The sequence below is a fragment of the Cupressus sempervirens genome, chromosome 9 (genome assembly GCF_028749045.1).
Source record: "Cupressus sempervirens isolate cs-2001-9-10 chromosome 9, ASM2874904v1, whole genome shotgun sequence".
Taxonomy (NCBI): Eukaryota; Viridiplantae; Streptophyta; class Pinopsida; order Cupressales; family Cupressaceae; genus Cupressus; species Cupressus sempervirens.
This window is the reverse complement of record NC_143126.1, coordinates 654,244,902-654,260,770: the sequence shown is the minus strand read 5'-3', so window position 1 is coordinate 654,260,770 and position 15,869 is coordinate 654,244,902. Positions and strand designations below refer to the sequence as shown.

Genomic DNA, 15,869 nt, shown 5'->3' with positions numbered 1-15,869 from the left:
GCCCCATTAGCCTTCAAATTCAATCAATGACCAAGAACAGAAAAGATACAATCCTGAAAAGACTGAAACTTCTGAGAAATGGTCCAATAATATACTCAAAGGACTTTACCCTAAAGTATTAACAAAAAATTGTCTTAAATTTGTTCATCCCGTCTCAAGACAATGCAAAGAAGGCAATACTTGAGAATTTGAATGCAGAGAAAGTAGCTACTTCAAATACTAAGGCTGGGGTCCCATGGAAAGGGCCTTCCTTATAAATATAGTTGTGGCCACTGAGATTTTTGAGGAATATTTAAAGGTAAGGCTTGTCCAATGAATTTTTTATGTGTTTCAGCTTTAAAAAATAGCTCCTAAATTTGAGCACTGTGTAACTAATAAAATATTGAAAAACTTAAAGAATTTATTTTTCCTTCATTTAATTTTTTTGGGCAGGATGTATTTGATTTTTGTGGGAAAAAAATGTGGAGAACTTTGACATGTGGCACAAATTTCTTCTAAGCTGGTGGGGCGATTCCCAGCCCCACCCCATTTTCACCGGCTCAAATTTAGAGGCCTAGAAAGGAGAGGCTCCTATTTTACAGGAAAAGAGCCTAACTAATCCTGTAGTCCCAAATAAAATTTCTCAGGGACCTACTATACCTAGAAAATAGAGCTGTAGCCCCATCCACGGGATCCCTGTGTCAGTTTCAATGGAGGGGGCTACAGCTTTGGTTCAATGGTTCTCTTTCCTCAAACAATGTTTGGTGCTCCTACTATAGTTTGGCCTTCTGCTCTGTTCCAGCAGTCCCTTAGACCCTCTTTGTGGTCTTTTGTTGACATTACTAAATTCATCTTATTTTATTATCTCATACATTTATATGGTGGAATTTGTATTGGGACAATAAACCCTTGGTATTGGCTCAAAGTTGTTCTACAAAGTAGTAAGCTTCAAAAGGAATAGACAATTTTGGTAGTATTATGGACAGAGACAATACTAAAAATTGATTCAAATAGCACAGGGAATTTCACATACCCAATACTCAATATATATATATATATCATGGTTTTGAAAAAAGTCGTCTACAACATAAAGTAACCTATTGTCCAGAAATGTAATACTGGAATTCTTGGCAATATTCAATAGATGGATGCCGCTGTGTTGGAAAAATTGACCTCCAAGAAGACACCTGGTAAGCTGACGGGCACAAGAGAAATATTATGCAAAATCAAACAATACTAGTATCTTATGATGTCTGACAAAGGGTTGTCTTTTGTGTTTAACTATATGGTCTCTTGTCTGTGAGCCTAAAAAGATTTTCTTTCGGCAGATCCTAATTCTCAAAAGGCTTATTGTGATTGATGGTGTTTGTAACAATAACTTTCCCATTAAGACTTGCAAGCTCTATGGTAATTTCAAATCTTTTGAGTTATGATCTGTTTTATTGAGAAAATGGTCGAGTTTGATTAATAAGGAAAGGTTCAACTGAACTGAAATACTGTTTATTTATGCCAAATACTTTCTCTTGAATTTAATAATTTCTGGTTTGTTTTTACTATTTAAGATTTATGCTAGGTTACCAAATTTGCCCAACGCCGGATGCCAAAGCAAACGCGTCCGAAGGGAGAGGCAGAGGTGGATGGTCAGCTGATTTGTCCAGGAAGTACATCCCAGCCCTCTGGATGCACTTCTTGGGCACATCAGCAGCACATCCGCACACATCTGGAGGCATCTAGGCTGGAAAACGTTGATTTTGACATTAAAAGGGTAAAAAAAGCATTACTCACGTTTTGCTACATTAGGGTATCCCTGCGACATAGCCCAGGGACCAGCGGCCTGAGCAAGCTAGGCCGAGACTAGTCTGCCATGGGTGAGACCAGCCGCCAACAAGATGTCTCACCTCTTAAACAAGAGAGAGATTTGAAACCAAGACCATGGGGAACTACCCACAACCTCAAGCCAACTCGTCTACCCATGTGGGCTGACTTAAACTCACTTTAGACGTGTTTTATCACATTTTCTTCATCAAAACCCTAAACCGTCCTGATAAAGGCCATTCATTGTGTTTTCATCTCATTTTGTTTGTAGCTAGGCGCTCTTCTCATTTGGTCTCCATTTCGGCCTCTTGAAGGTAAGGTGATTATTTTTTAAGCGGATCATTTATGAGGTGTCAAATAGCTTCCGCAAAGGAGTTCTAAGTGTCTAAGTTAAGCATTTGATCCCATTCTTGAGTCCTATAATGAATTTATTTGAGATTTTGATGAATTTTCTCAAGTTTTGGAAGAAATTTTTCAAGTTCCATCTTTTTAAAGTAATTAAGAAAAAAGTGCTTAGGGAAGAAGAATTTTCATGAAATCGGCCGATTTATAGATTCAACATCTAGCTGATTTGCATCTATGTTAGCTAAAAATTGATCAAAAAGACCAGAAGGATATATAGAGATTTAAGGCTTCTTGGTCCTGTTATGTCAATATGTGAAAGATAAAGAATTAATCTTAGATAATGGCAAGATAGCATTATTATTGAAACCAAGATGACCAAACTCTGATCCTATGACTAAGAGATTCTTAGCTATGCACGTTCAGATTAGGATGCATTATTTGTTGCTTCAATTTTAGGTGGATACATATTAACAAGGTATCTATTGATTGTCTCCTGTAAATAGGTCCCAAGTCAAATGGGTTAAATTTTCCACTATTGCTCAAAGTCAATTCAAACCAGATATTTCAAAATAAGTGCCTAGGGAAGTTTGGTTAAATGCAATATGACTCGGGGATGCATCTCCACCCCTGAACCCAATCATTCTTAGGATGGGCACATCCCCACAATGTCCCCTAGGGTCATCGTTCCCAAATTTTCGCACCACCACCCATTCGTTGTTAGAAAGCAGGGATGCAACAACGACCCTCAAACGGCGAGGGGGACACACAAGCATCCCTCAATTGTTTTAAGGACGTCTAGGCGTTCCCAAGTGGCCAGCGAATTTTATAAAAAAAATTGCATACTTTTTAATTTAATTTTGGGTTCCATTCGATTTGCCTACAAAAACAGTATTTTTTTGAATTTCCAAGGGAATTCGAACACGTCAACTTTGGAGAAAAATGCTTCAAAAATGAAGAATTTCAAGTACATGTAGAGTATATAGTATTACAACTACAACATATAGCATATACAATGCAACCCCTTGTCATCGTCCTTGGAACCTCGTCACCCCATTTTGCCATTCCGTTGTCCCCAATGCATGTGGTAACTATGGTTAAATATAGGTGAGAGAATTTGCAAGCATGTTTAGAATGCTTGAAGTTTCATTCAGATGTGGGAATCACTTTTAAGTAGCTAATATTGTTGCTAAATGCTCAAAGGAGAAACCCACACATGGAATGGGCAAATTTGTAGCAGATAGCTAAGGTTTCAGATTCATCAATTGACTGGATGAGACTTTACAAGCAGTTTTTAGAATATGAATGTATTCTACTTGGATGTAAGCATTGCTTTTTGGTAGGTCATGTTGCTGCTCAATCCTCAAATAAGTTCACGCATGTGAAACAAGGGACTTAGTAACAAGATGTTAGGTTTTCATCTTAATCTATTAAAATGAGGTTCAAAGTTTCATCAAATGAGGAAAATGAAGGTAAAGAAGGTTGTAATGATGGGGAGATATAGACCAATGTAATTAGGCCTATCCTAGCACCTTGCCATATTTGCTCGCACCTGCCTTCTCTATCCAAATGCTCTGAAATAGTTATTCATTTTCAATCTCTTCAAGAACTCTCTCAAGAATGTTCTAGGCAGAAAGGAAACAAATAGCTTCTGCAACCACGAAGGTGATGAAAGTATTGTCATTGATGTCAATAGAAGAAAATCAACTACCATCATCAATGTCAAAGGTACAAAAGAAAGATTATTAGTGAAAGTTGCATCTCAATAACTGAATATAAGGCCAAAATTACAACTATATAAAGATTGAGGTGTTGATGAGCTTATTGTTGAAGATTCATTGAAATATCACACATAGAGGATCGTTGCTAATACTAGATTAATAAAGGATATTATCATGGAATTGTGGTCAACATAGTGTTCTCGTGTGCATATTCTATGATGGACTAACAACGTAACAAGCAATCATTATCATTACTGAACATACTCTGAAAGTAAATTGGGGAGGCCTGCCATCAGGAAAAATAAGAAAGGTGCAATCAAGTTCAAACTATATTGTGAAGAAATAACTATGAATTGTTATACAAATCTAATGGTGTGGAAATATCAGAACCAAGGAGTATCAAAATTCCATAATTAGAGAAGTTGAGACAAAAATATTAGTGCCTTTTAAACTTCTCCCATGTCTCATGGAAAATCATTATATTCTTATGACTGATACTTGAAAAAATGAATAGTATCTGACATTATCTCCAAGTCTTACAAGCTTTGTCTTCTCGTTGGGCATCTTTCAACACAAAACAATCTTATCATTGAATCGTGAGGGAGACTTGAATGAAAGAGTTAGTTTCAAACAATAAAGTTAGTGATCTTCATTATAGCAATCTATGTAAAAGACATTGAGTTCCAAACAGCAGCAGATGTTTGAAGAATTAATTTATGGCACAATGATACCAAGCATTCAAAGAACTACAAAGCTATGAGTTGCCACATCTGTACAATAACAAGAAAGACAAAATTAGATGTCGTGTAAGAAAAGGTTTATTTACAATGGAAAAACATGGAGTTTAAGGCAGGTGTTTGAACATAAATATCATATGTGACTATCGTTATTGGGTTTGAAAAAGAAAACTGAAGGCATTGTCAATGTTGAGGAGCCATATGCCATTGGGACAACTAAAATATCAGTTATAATATTAACATCTACAGCGATGGAAGATTAAGTTTGAACATTCGTAGTCAAAGAAATAATATAAATAAAAGGGCATCAATAATAATCGATAGCACATGCACAACGATGAAGCTTTTCGGAAAACAAAAATGAAGCTATTGAAACAATGATATTATCATCAATAATATATAGTATGATAAATAGATCGATTGACATGTCAGAATTAAAAAACAGTGATTATAAAATTGATCCAGTTGGATTTTGATTAAGAATAGCGACCTATAAAAGAATAAAAGAACCACATTCCTTATCCTATTTTGGTGTGAATATAACTAAGAGATTCATGTGTTCATGTTCATAATTGTTTATTACAGAAATTGATTCTATTGTGGTTATTAAAGCTTTACTTTGAAGATTTTGTTATTATCCTGATTCACCACCCACCCACCCACCCCCAAAGTGTAATCATGTGCTCTTCAGAATGAACACGAGAAAAAGCAAGTAGCCCCTATCTCTATCAATGAGACGAAACTTATGTTCTGTCTTGTCTCCAAAACACCTGGCAGCCAGTATGGTTAGCAAGGATAAGCCTCCTACACTTTCACCATAAGATGAATGGAAGGTTGCCTCACATTTTCAATAATCTCAGTTCCCAGCAGTAAATGAACCTTTAATGAATTCCTCATATAAAAATTATGAAGCGGATGAGGCATTGTGTGAACAGAAAGTGGAAACACCAAAGAAAAAATATATTTAACTTCCAGTATTCAAATTATATTGTGACAATAACAAGAAGTAAGAAAAGAAAAGTGTAATTCATCGATTATATATGATGGGAACTTTGTTTCTGTTAGTTCTCATTTGGTTGTAGTTGGATGGAGCCCCCATCTTGTTTCCAAAGCAATGATGAAAAAAGACCAGTAGCAATTCATGGATTTGGTCACCGAATATTTGCATCAACATCAAAGTTTAATATATTTATGAGAACACAGATATATGCTTGTCTGTTTTAGATACATATATCAGATTTGAATTAAAAAATTAGAAACTCAAGCCAAAAAGAGAAACTTATTAAAAGCATTGCAGCAAAGCTATAATGGAAACTTTATTTATAATTTCATAATGCAAAAGTAGGCCCCACCCAATGCCAAGTTCAATACTGTTTCAAATTGACAACACAAAAAACAAAGCAAACTACATTCTAGCTGAAAACACACTATGGTACTGGACTATGAAAAGACATTCATAAGTTACAGAAACACACCTGCTAAAGCTGCAATCTTGGCTAGATTTAACAAGCGTCTCCGTTCAGAAAGTGATAAATGTGCCTTCTTATCACCAACTTCTGTTAGCTCATCAATTGATGCAGTGACATCATCTTGAGATGAAAGAGCAAATGTATGGAGAGTGCTAGAAGCTGATGTGAAATGATTTTGGAAGATTTCATGAAGCCAAAGTATGTTCTTGTGCTTTTGGAGAAATGTAGCTAGTTCTTCCTGGAACTCCTCTCCCAACCTGAGAAGCTTTGCATACTGGTGGTTTTTATAGCATTGCTCAAAGACAAAATTGCTGAATCGACCTTCTTTGAGACCCATACTTTCATGCTGTAAATTAAAAACATATTTCAGTATGACCACAATAGTATAGGAAATTAGACCAAATATTAGACCCAAAATTCAGCAAGGCTAACATCTAATTAATTATGTATCTTCTATCCTTTCCTAATTGAAGATCTCTCTTTGATCAATCTATCACAAGGGAAAGCATCTCAACAAACTCTGATCTTGCAACAAAATTTCCTCCAAATAAGTCACTGAAGACAGAGAAAGTTAGAAGCCAACTTTTCTTCAAAGAACTTACTCATAGACTGAATAAAAGTCATCTTTTAATCAATTCAGGCTCTATATACAAGCCTACTTGAACAATCCCTCCAGTAACAATGGTATATGTGTCCAATATCATGCATTAAAACTTAAACGCGCAACAAAATAAGTATCCCAAATCAAAACTCTTAATTATGTATTAAATCCATCATAAAGTCATGATATTTTTATATTTAGTATCTAATCTTATTTCTAAAAGGACAAAATGTAATGTCCCCATTTGTTGCCAGCATCAGAATTTCAGGGATTAGCCTAATATTGGATCCTCGTAGGTTAATAAGGTTGGTTAGAGGGTCTTTTGAGGATTGATTCATCTCGAACATTCAGGGATTTATGGATTTGGTCTTCATTCAATATCTTTTGGACTCCATTTGCCATACTTACTATGTATAGTAAGCCAGAAGTAATAGAGATGGACCCTTTCTATTTTTAAAAAGCGTATTTGGTCACATGGGGAATTATGCGGAGACATTCCTATTTCTAACAACATGGCAATCAGACAAGTATTTCAAAAGATATTAAAGTTCAAATGATTTATTTTTAATATTTTAGTGTTATTATAAAGTTATAAAGTCACTTTATGACAAAATAACTTAAGTGACTAAAAGACAAAATAGTCTTTTATCCCACATTGCTAAGTTGTTCGTACCTCTCCTCATTTCAAAGCTATAAAGGAAAGCATTTGCATTGGGATGGACACAACGAATATTTGTTATTATTCAAATCCTAATCGATTGCTTGAATGTGACTGGATATTTCCTAAGTACGAAACCCCTTAAGGAAAAAGGTGAGGCTAGACAAAAACCTAGTACTCACATTATATGTTTCAGATGCAATAGATGAGTTGATACATTGATATTCAAATTGTTGGAGTTTCCACAACAAGTAACAGGTTGGTTATTGAAGTCTATAGTGTATTGAGCCCATACTGGATGTTTGACAGAGCTGGGTATTTACAGCAGATAAGGTTGGCAGACAGTACATAGTGGAAAAGGAGCAGAGGCGGAGTGTCTTCCTTACAGCTGGAAAGAACAGAGTCGTCAACAAGAACAATACACAGTGACATAGTGGTTGCCAAAATATCTAAGTGTTGGGCAGTGTTTCATGGGACTGCACACGGTATGGTGGAAGGCTATTTCACTATTCCCAGGTCACGGGTGATTATCGGATTGCAACTATATGAAGTCAGGTGGATTTCGAAGGAGAATCTGGTAACAATCGAGTTAATGCGTTTCCACACAATGCTAGGCAGCAAGCTGACTAGACGTTGGGAGTTGAAGACTGGTCGAGTTCTCATTGCATACTCAGATTGGCTATCATTATTATTCACAGGTCTGTCCATTTCTGTTCATTTCGCATTTCTAGTACTGCACCTTTGTTTCATTTCCAAATAAGCAGTGTCTCATTGTAAAACCAGACTGAGTGTTATATTTCCATAAACTTTTTAATGTCTGAGTTGGTTCCTTATGATATTCCATGCATATATAAATCCGACTGTATCTTGGTCTTTATTAAGCTTGCTGCATGATTACTTTGCTGTGATTTGATGTACCTAACATATCAGTATTACGAACCTTGTAAACATTAAATCACATATGCTGGTCAGTGATGGTTAGATTGCATTATGATTGTTAAACTCCAATACATTGAGTCATTTAACAGCAGTCTCATGCATGTCAACCGTTTGGTAAAATTCCTCGGTTAGAATGTCAATTTTTCTTCAGATTCAAGGAGGAATATTACAATGGTATCAGAGCCACAAAACCTGCCATCTTGTGGGAAAATAGAATATTTGTAGACTGATTTTTTTTATCCAACAATGTCAGCCGGGAATGAGTAAAAGAAATTATAAATTCAGCCATCTACAGCCAAAACAAGCAGATTCTTCGAAACATATTGACATTGAGGTACTCAGTGGATGAGGAATTGATTTTTGGAACAGGCAAACAAACTGAACAAACTAATGACCATTTTGAATAGGCAGAACAGGTAAACAACACTCAAATGGCTCGTTTTGAGAGTGAACAAGGACGAGAAGTGAGGGAAACTTTGAGGGCTATTAGAAATGGGCAGGACAATATAACCACTGCACTTCAGCAGCTTACAGGTGCTATGCAGTAGTTAGCTCCGCCTCACAAGGCAGCCCCGAGTCATCACAATGGAGGTGGTAGTGTGGCAAGATCACTCCGAGCTGCTAGGGCCCCCACATGGTACACTAACAAGCCTTTGATGCCCATTTTTAATGTAGAGGAAGAGGTAGCACCACTTGCAGCACCAAACTTACTACCAGATAACGTTATGGCATTGTACGATGAATGGGATTTATTCCCTGATCCAGTTAAGCAAAATTTGTCCTTTGTTCAATACTTAAATCAAAAAATGGAGAGCTTGTTTGATCCAGATACAATTGACAGGGCAGCGAGGTATACGGTTTCTATTTTTAGAAGACCGACATTGAGATTGCATGGAAGGAAACTTGAGTTTCTCCCGATAGGTGTCTATGATGCAGATGTACTTGTATTTAGTACGAGACCTGCTAGTCCTATCTACAGTGTTGCTCCAGTGTAGGAGGCAGTTGCTTCCTCAAGTGGGACTGATGCATGTGTGGAGTCACCCAACTGTGACATCGGTGATTTGGGTGTTATAGCGAAGTCAGTAGATATGGGTTCATGCTCTAGCGTTATTGATTCACGGCCTAGCATAGTCATGTATGCAGAGTCAAGTGATAGCAGTTAAGACTCTATTAGGTGATGGGGATGCAAACAGTGTGGACATCTCTGGTGATTTGTTGGATGATGTTATGATTTGCACCAGGTATGATACCCCTTATCAGATATTGGGTGATGACTCTTATGAGATTTTGGATGAGTCCCGAAATCAGTGTTTACAGAATCTTACTATTGAGATGGAAGTTGAGACATGTGTGGAGATTGAGGTTGTGAGGGCTTCTTTTTCTTCAGAGGAGATGTTTGATGTACATAGTAGTTGTATCTCGAATGCAGAGTTGTGCAAGGACAATAGCACATGTATGAGTGATCTTGTGGTGGACAATTTGGATTCAGTTTCTTATCACAATACAGTTAGTGAGACAGAGCTTGCATAGAAGTCAAGGGTTACAAAGGCATCATGTGACTTCTTAGCTAAAGGTGAGTGATAGTGAAATTGATTCATCTCTTGATCACTATGATGCTATTCGGCATATGCTCTAGCTACATCTGGTTTGGATGCCCCAGTGTTAAATGAGCATGGTGATAGTAGTTTTTCCCTAGCAGAGGTTCATGCACTTCGAGAGGCTATTAGGATCTTGAAGCATAGTTACTCTCAGTTGGTTGATGATAGAGATTACCTTCTGGAGTGGGGTAGTACCTACTATGAGGCGTTGTTAGGGAAAGAGGAGGTAGTTGAGCTCACCCAAAAGCTTGAGGTGACAGTAAACTCTCTTTGGTATTCTCAATTGGTTCTTCAGGAGTCATGGTCACAATTGGGTGAGGTTACCATGGAGTTAGAACGAGTACAGTCAACACCAGCCCCATAGCCTGTTCAGTTACATATTGTGGTTACTAGTGAGTTTGCTTCTATGGTTGAGGATGAGGGACGTGATGATGAGGCAAACACCTTCGTTCAGAATATGAGTGTAGTATGTGTTGGTTCCCAAAACTGCAAATTGGAAATCCAAGAGCCTACCACTTCTCCGATAGGATCTCTCAATCAAATTTTAGCCAACGAACAGAAATCACTTAGATTCCACTGCACTTCGGGCTCTGCAACACCCAGGTGGGTAGACCTTCACCTTGAACACTGACTACTCAATTCAAGGGTTTTCTATAGAGAATTTAAATTTTGCGAGTTCCTCGACTGGCAAGGTCCTTGAACTCAATCAGAATGAAACTGGACGCTGCGTATTTGGATAAAATTTTAATAATAATGAATTTGATTTTTTTGTATGAAGGATATTTTAAACTTTCTGACTTTAATAACAAAAGACCAGTGCTTTGTTAATCTGGGCAATAGAGTCAACTTCGGTGAACTTTCACGTACAACTTCATAATGTTCAATGCACTTATACTACAAACAATTTTAATAATCCAGATGCAACAGACCAATTATAATGCAATCTTAAATTAGTCCAAATTGAATTTTAACTCCACTGAGAAGGAGATAAACTGGACAGAGGTAGGGAAACAATTTAATATTTCACAACACCTATGATGATCAAATCTAAAATGCTAATTGACCATGTCCACTTATCTAATATCAAAATCATATATAGAATTCCAAAAATTAATTACAAAGGACAATCCGCCTACAATTTAAATCTCCAAGCCATTCAAAAATAAACAAAAGACATTTTATTTTATTTTAAAAATAAAATAATGGAATTTACATTATGAAGCCATATTTAGCCCTTGTTCCTCCTTACAAAAATATATGAATATAAAAAATGCTTCTTTTTAGAGAATATAAAGTGTTCAGATATTACAATGACTTGTATCTTCCATTCTATCTTTGGGAAATAAATTCTTCCTTTCTTATATTTGCTCACATAAGGGGACATGACTTTTCAAAGTCAAGTGTCATATTATTTGAAAATAGATCGTACCTTTCTCATTTATTCAACTTTTGATTAATTTATACCATAGGTTAAAACATTATTACTAATTCTTTTACGAGAAATTGCTCCTATCTTGGACTTCACCATTTACGCATACTAGAATCGATAATAATTTCAATTCATTCGAATCTGTGGTTCTCGATATTGAATAGCCCTTTGTTTTTGGTCCTCCACACAACTTTTGTCTTCAAATTCGTTGCTTCCGCACAGACTGGAAAACCATGATCATTACTTTGGGTGTTTCAAGAGCAAATATGGTGCAATCTTCCATTTTTGCCCTCATCTGTAGAAACATGACAAGCACTCCTTTATTCTCGTGTCTTCAAATGCGACCTTCCTGTGATGGCGATAATAAACTCAGAACCCTTGTGCAAATGAGATATCTTTGTCACTCACGTGGCTGGCTTTCCTATGATGGTTCCAGTATTTTAATATACTAGAACCGATAATAATTTCAATTCATATACTGGAACCAATATTTTAATATAATAATTTCCTGTGATGGTTCCAGTATTTTAATATACTGGAACCGATAATAATTTCAATTCATTCGAATCTGTGGTTCTCGATATTGAATAGCCCTTTGTTTCTAGTCCTTCACGCAACTTTTGTCTTCAAATTCTTTGCTTCCGCACAAACTGGAAAACCATGATTATTACTTTGGGTGTTTCAAGAGCAAATATGGTGCAATCTTCCATTTTTGCCCTCATCTATAGAAACATGACAAGCACTCCTTTATTCTCGTGTCTTCAGATGCGACCTTCCTGTGATGGTGATAATAAACTCAGAACCCTTGTGCAAATGAGATATCTTTGTCACTCACATGGCTGGCTTAATGAAATCAACCAAGTCATTCGATATGCTTCTCGTTGATGGCACAGTCGTGAATCCCGATTCTTTCCAGCACTCCATATCAAACATTGGAGTTGTCAAGTCACTTGTAATAGCTGTAGTCAAAACAACAATTTATAGAGATGTCGAGAATGGGCTTGGACACTTGCATTCCCCATATGAGATTTTGTTCTAAATTTATATCTCAAAAATCATATTTTGTCAAAGATTCATGAACTGTGCTTAGGTTTCAACACTCATGAGAGATTCAAGCTTTTTGTTCACATGTCACTCTCTTCTACCCATGTCTAGTGCTGTATATTCTTTGACCATTGATTTCACTCTATTAAACACCTCCACTGCAAGGAGCTGAAACAGTCCATAATATATCTCATTTCTTTGCCAGCAAGAAATTCTGCAATGCATTATTTGTTTTGTCACTGTTACTGCAACAAACAGTCTCTACTTCATTATTTCTGAATCTTCCAAAGTGTCTCCTTCAGATTTTTATCCATGGCAAAGATATATGTCAGTCTTTGTATTAGTTTGTTTCTTCATCAGACTTCAGAATTAATACTGCCAAGGTAATTTTGCGCAAATATGTGTTTTTGCATATATATGTTGATGTTTAATATTATCTCTATCACCTGATATTATGATTGTTATTTATTTCTGTTAATCACAATCCTTTGATCACCTTCATTATTTTCTTGACTGGGTGAATTACATCTCCCATATCATGACTTTTATATTTTACCTTAAATATTTATGTGACTCTTATACCTTGCAGTATATCTACCCATTGGCTAAGTGTATCCACGTATCATTATTTCTATGTATACAGCATGTATGCTGCAGATTCTTTATTCACTTTTGCCACTAGTAATATTGCCATTTATATTCATATCATCTTGATTTGTTTGACAATTTGAAAATAATCTCCACATCATTCGAATAGTGAGTTTGGCTTAATAGTTATGACATTGGTAATGGTTATTCTAACAATCCCATCATGGCTCTCCAACATTATCTCACGAATGGAGACCCTATTTTTTGCCAAAAAATAGGGCTCAATCAGTATGTACAAAGGAAGTGAGAGGATCAATGGAGACAAGATCTCAGGGTGATTTGCTTCCTTTTACTGGAAGTGAATCTATTTCTTCTTTTCATACAGTTGGTAGCATGGGACGGTTCACATTGTAACATTTTCAAAGAGATCAGTTGTGGATAGCGAGGGAGCAAATTGATGCTTCCACATATAATTTCTACTGTACTGAGTCATTCATGGAATATTTGCTTGAGAGCTCGGATTTGCAAGAGGTTTAATACAGTATATCTAAGGGTGCTCTCATTCGAGGCTCTCATGCTATTTGACGATTGATGAGGAAGATTGTAGAGACCTTGGCTACAATACTTCCTAATAGGGATTTTGTGGTTGGGCTTGTTGAGAGGGTTGCCTAGGATCCTGCCCGACCAATAGTTCAGAGTCAAAAATTGGAGCCATCTTCTGATTTCCAATTTGATGATGATGAGCCTTTGACAGAGATTGGGAATTTTTATCGGTATTACACTGTGAAGAGTGCTCATCACTTTTCTTTTGACCCACAAGTAGAGGTCTTGGTGTCCAGCATTATGGATGGTGACAGAAGGTTTGGTATTCATTACACCCACAGAGGGCGTACTCTGCCAATGGAGGGAGATTCTAAGATACAAGGTATTGTGAAACAGTTGGATGTGCTAGTGAATGAGATGAATCAAAATCACAAACGGATGACCCAACTAATTTCAAAGCCAAGATTTGAGCAGAGCATGATATTGATTTTTTTAAGGGCAAATTGTGATGATACAGTTGCGGCTTTAGATTTGTGGGACATTTCTTATGAGACACTGCTTGAGTTGGGCATAATTGAGGTGGAATGTGATGAGAGTTTATGTCAAGTTAAGTCAGATGATGCAGTTGTCAACATGAGTTACCTGGATCATGTTTTTGATGGCGATGCAGTGATAGAGTCATGTTACCCTATCGATCAACAAAGTCTTGATGTTCACCTCATGGATAATCCTACATTTGACATGGATGCAACATTGTCTTGTGACAATCCGTTGTTTGAGTTTGAGGTTGATCACTCACTTGAGTGGAGTTGGGCTCAATTTTCACCATCTAAAAAGATTCAGTTTTATCTTACAGCAGTTAGTAGCGTTCCTGAGTCCACAGATTTTGACGTGGCTACACCTATGGTTTATACAACGGATATGAGTGCATATGGTTCCCCTGTAGCTACATCTCTTCCAGGGATTGTTTTTCAGGATTCCAGTCCAATTTATATTCTATGGGTGAGAACTAGGATGATGATATTTCTTGTGGGGTATTCCTCTGGTGATATTCTGACTCTTACATCATTAGCACAAGTTTTGAGTGCTATACTACAAGTTATGTTGTTGGTCCTGATAATGCTAGTGGTATCCAATTGGTTCAATGTTAATAGGGGTGTCGCATACTACTTCATTTGGGATCCAAGTGGAGGATGGAGTTCACTGTGATTGTTGGACTGCTTGAGGGCAAGCAATCTCGGGAAGGGAGGACTGTAATGTCCCCATTTGTTGCCAGCATCAGAATTTCAGGGATTAGCCTAATATTGGATCCTCGTAGGTTAATAAGGTTGGTTAGAGGGTCTTTTGAGGATTGATTCGTCTCCAACATTCAAGGTTTCATGGATTTGGCCTTCGTTCGATATCTTTTGGACTCCATTTGCCATACTTACTATGTATAGTAAGCCAGGAGTAATAGAGATGGACCCTTTCAATTTTTAAAAAGTATATTTGGTCAAATGGGGAATTATGAGGAGAGATTCCTATTTCTGACAGCATGGCAATCAGACAAGTATTTCAAGAGATATTAAAGTTCAAGTGATTTATTTTTAATATTTTAGTGTTATTATAAAGTTATAAAGTCACTTTATGACAAAATAACTTGACTAAAAGACGAAATAGTCTTTTATCCCACATTGCTGAGTTGTTTGTACCTCTCCTCATTTTGAACTTATAAAGGAAAGCATTTGCATTGGTACGGACACAACGAATATTTGTTATTATTCAAATCCTAATCGGTCGCTTGAATGTGACTGGATATTTCCCAAGGACGAAACCCCTTAAGGAAAAAGGTGAGCCTATACGAAAACCTAGTGCTCACATTATATGTTTCAGATACAATAGATGAGTTGATACGTTGATATTCAGATTGTTGGAGTTTCCACAGCAAGTTTGGTTATTGAAGTCTATAAAGTATTGAGCCCATACTGGATGTTTGACAGAACTGGGTATTTACGGCAGATAAGGTTGGTGGACAGTACATAGTGCAAAAGGAGCAGAGGCGGAGTGTCTTCCTTACAGCTGGAAAGAACAGAGCTGTCAACGGGAACAATACGCAGTGACAGAGTGGTTGCCAAAATATCTAAGTGCTGGGCAGTGTTTCACGGGACTGCACATGGTATGGCAGAAGGCTCGTGATTAGTCAGATTGCAACTATATGAAGTCAGGTGGATTTCAAAGGAGAATCTGGTAACAGTCAAGTTAATGCATTTCCACACAGTGGTAGGCAGCAAGCTGACTAGACGTTGGGAGTTGAAGACTGGTCGAGTTCTCATTGCATACTCAGATTGGCTATCATTATTATTCACAGGTCTGTCCATTTCTGTTCATTTCACATTTCTAGTACTGCCCCTTTGTTTCATTTCCAAA

The 15,869-nt window shown here is 36.9% G+C and overlaps 1 protein-coding gene across 1 annotated transcript in view; it reads right to left on the bottom strand.

The window, feature by feature from the left end:
* Positions 1 to 15,869, bottom strand: part of LOC149540429 (Nucleoporin, Nup133/Nup155-like protein) — a 161,227-nt gene that overhangs the window by 83,692 nt on the left and 61,666 nt on the right. The window contains exon 6 of the mRNA XM_089801538.1: positions 6,070 to 6,409. Within this exon, the coding sequence (XP_089657664.1) occupies positions 6,070 to 6,409 (340 nt within the window). The remainder of the gene's footprint in view (positions 1 to 6,069; positions 6,410 to 15,869) is intronic.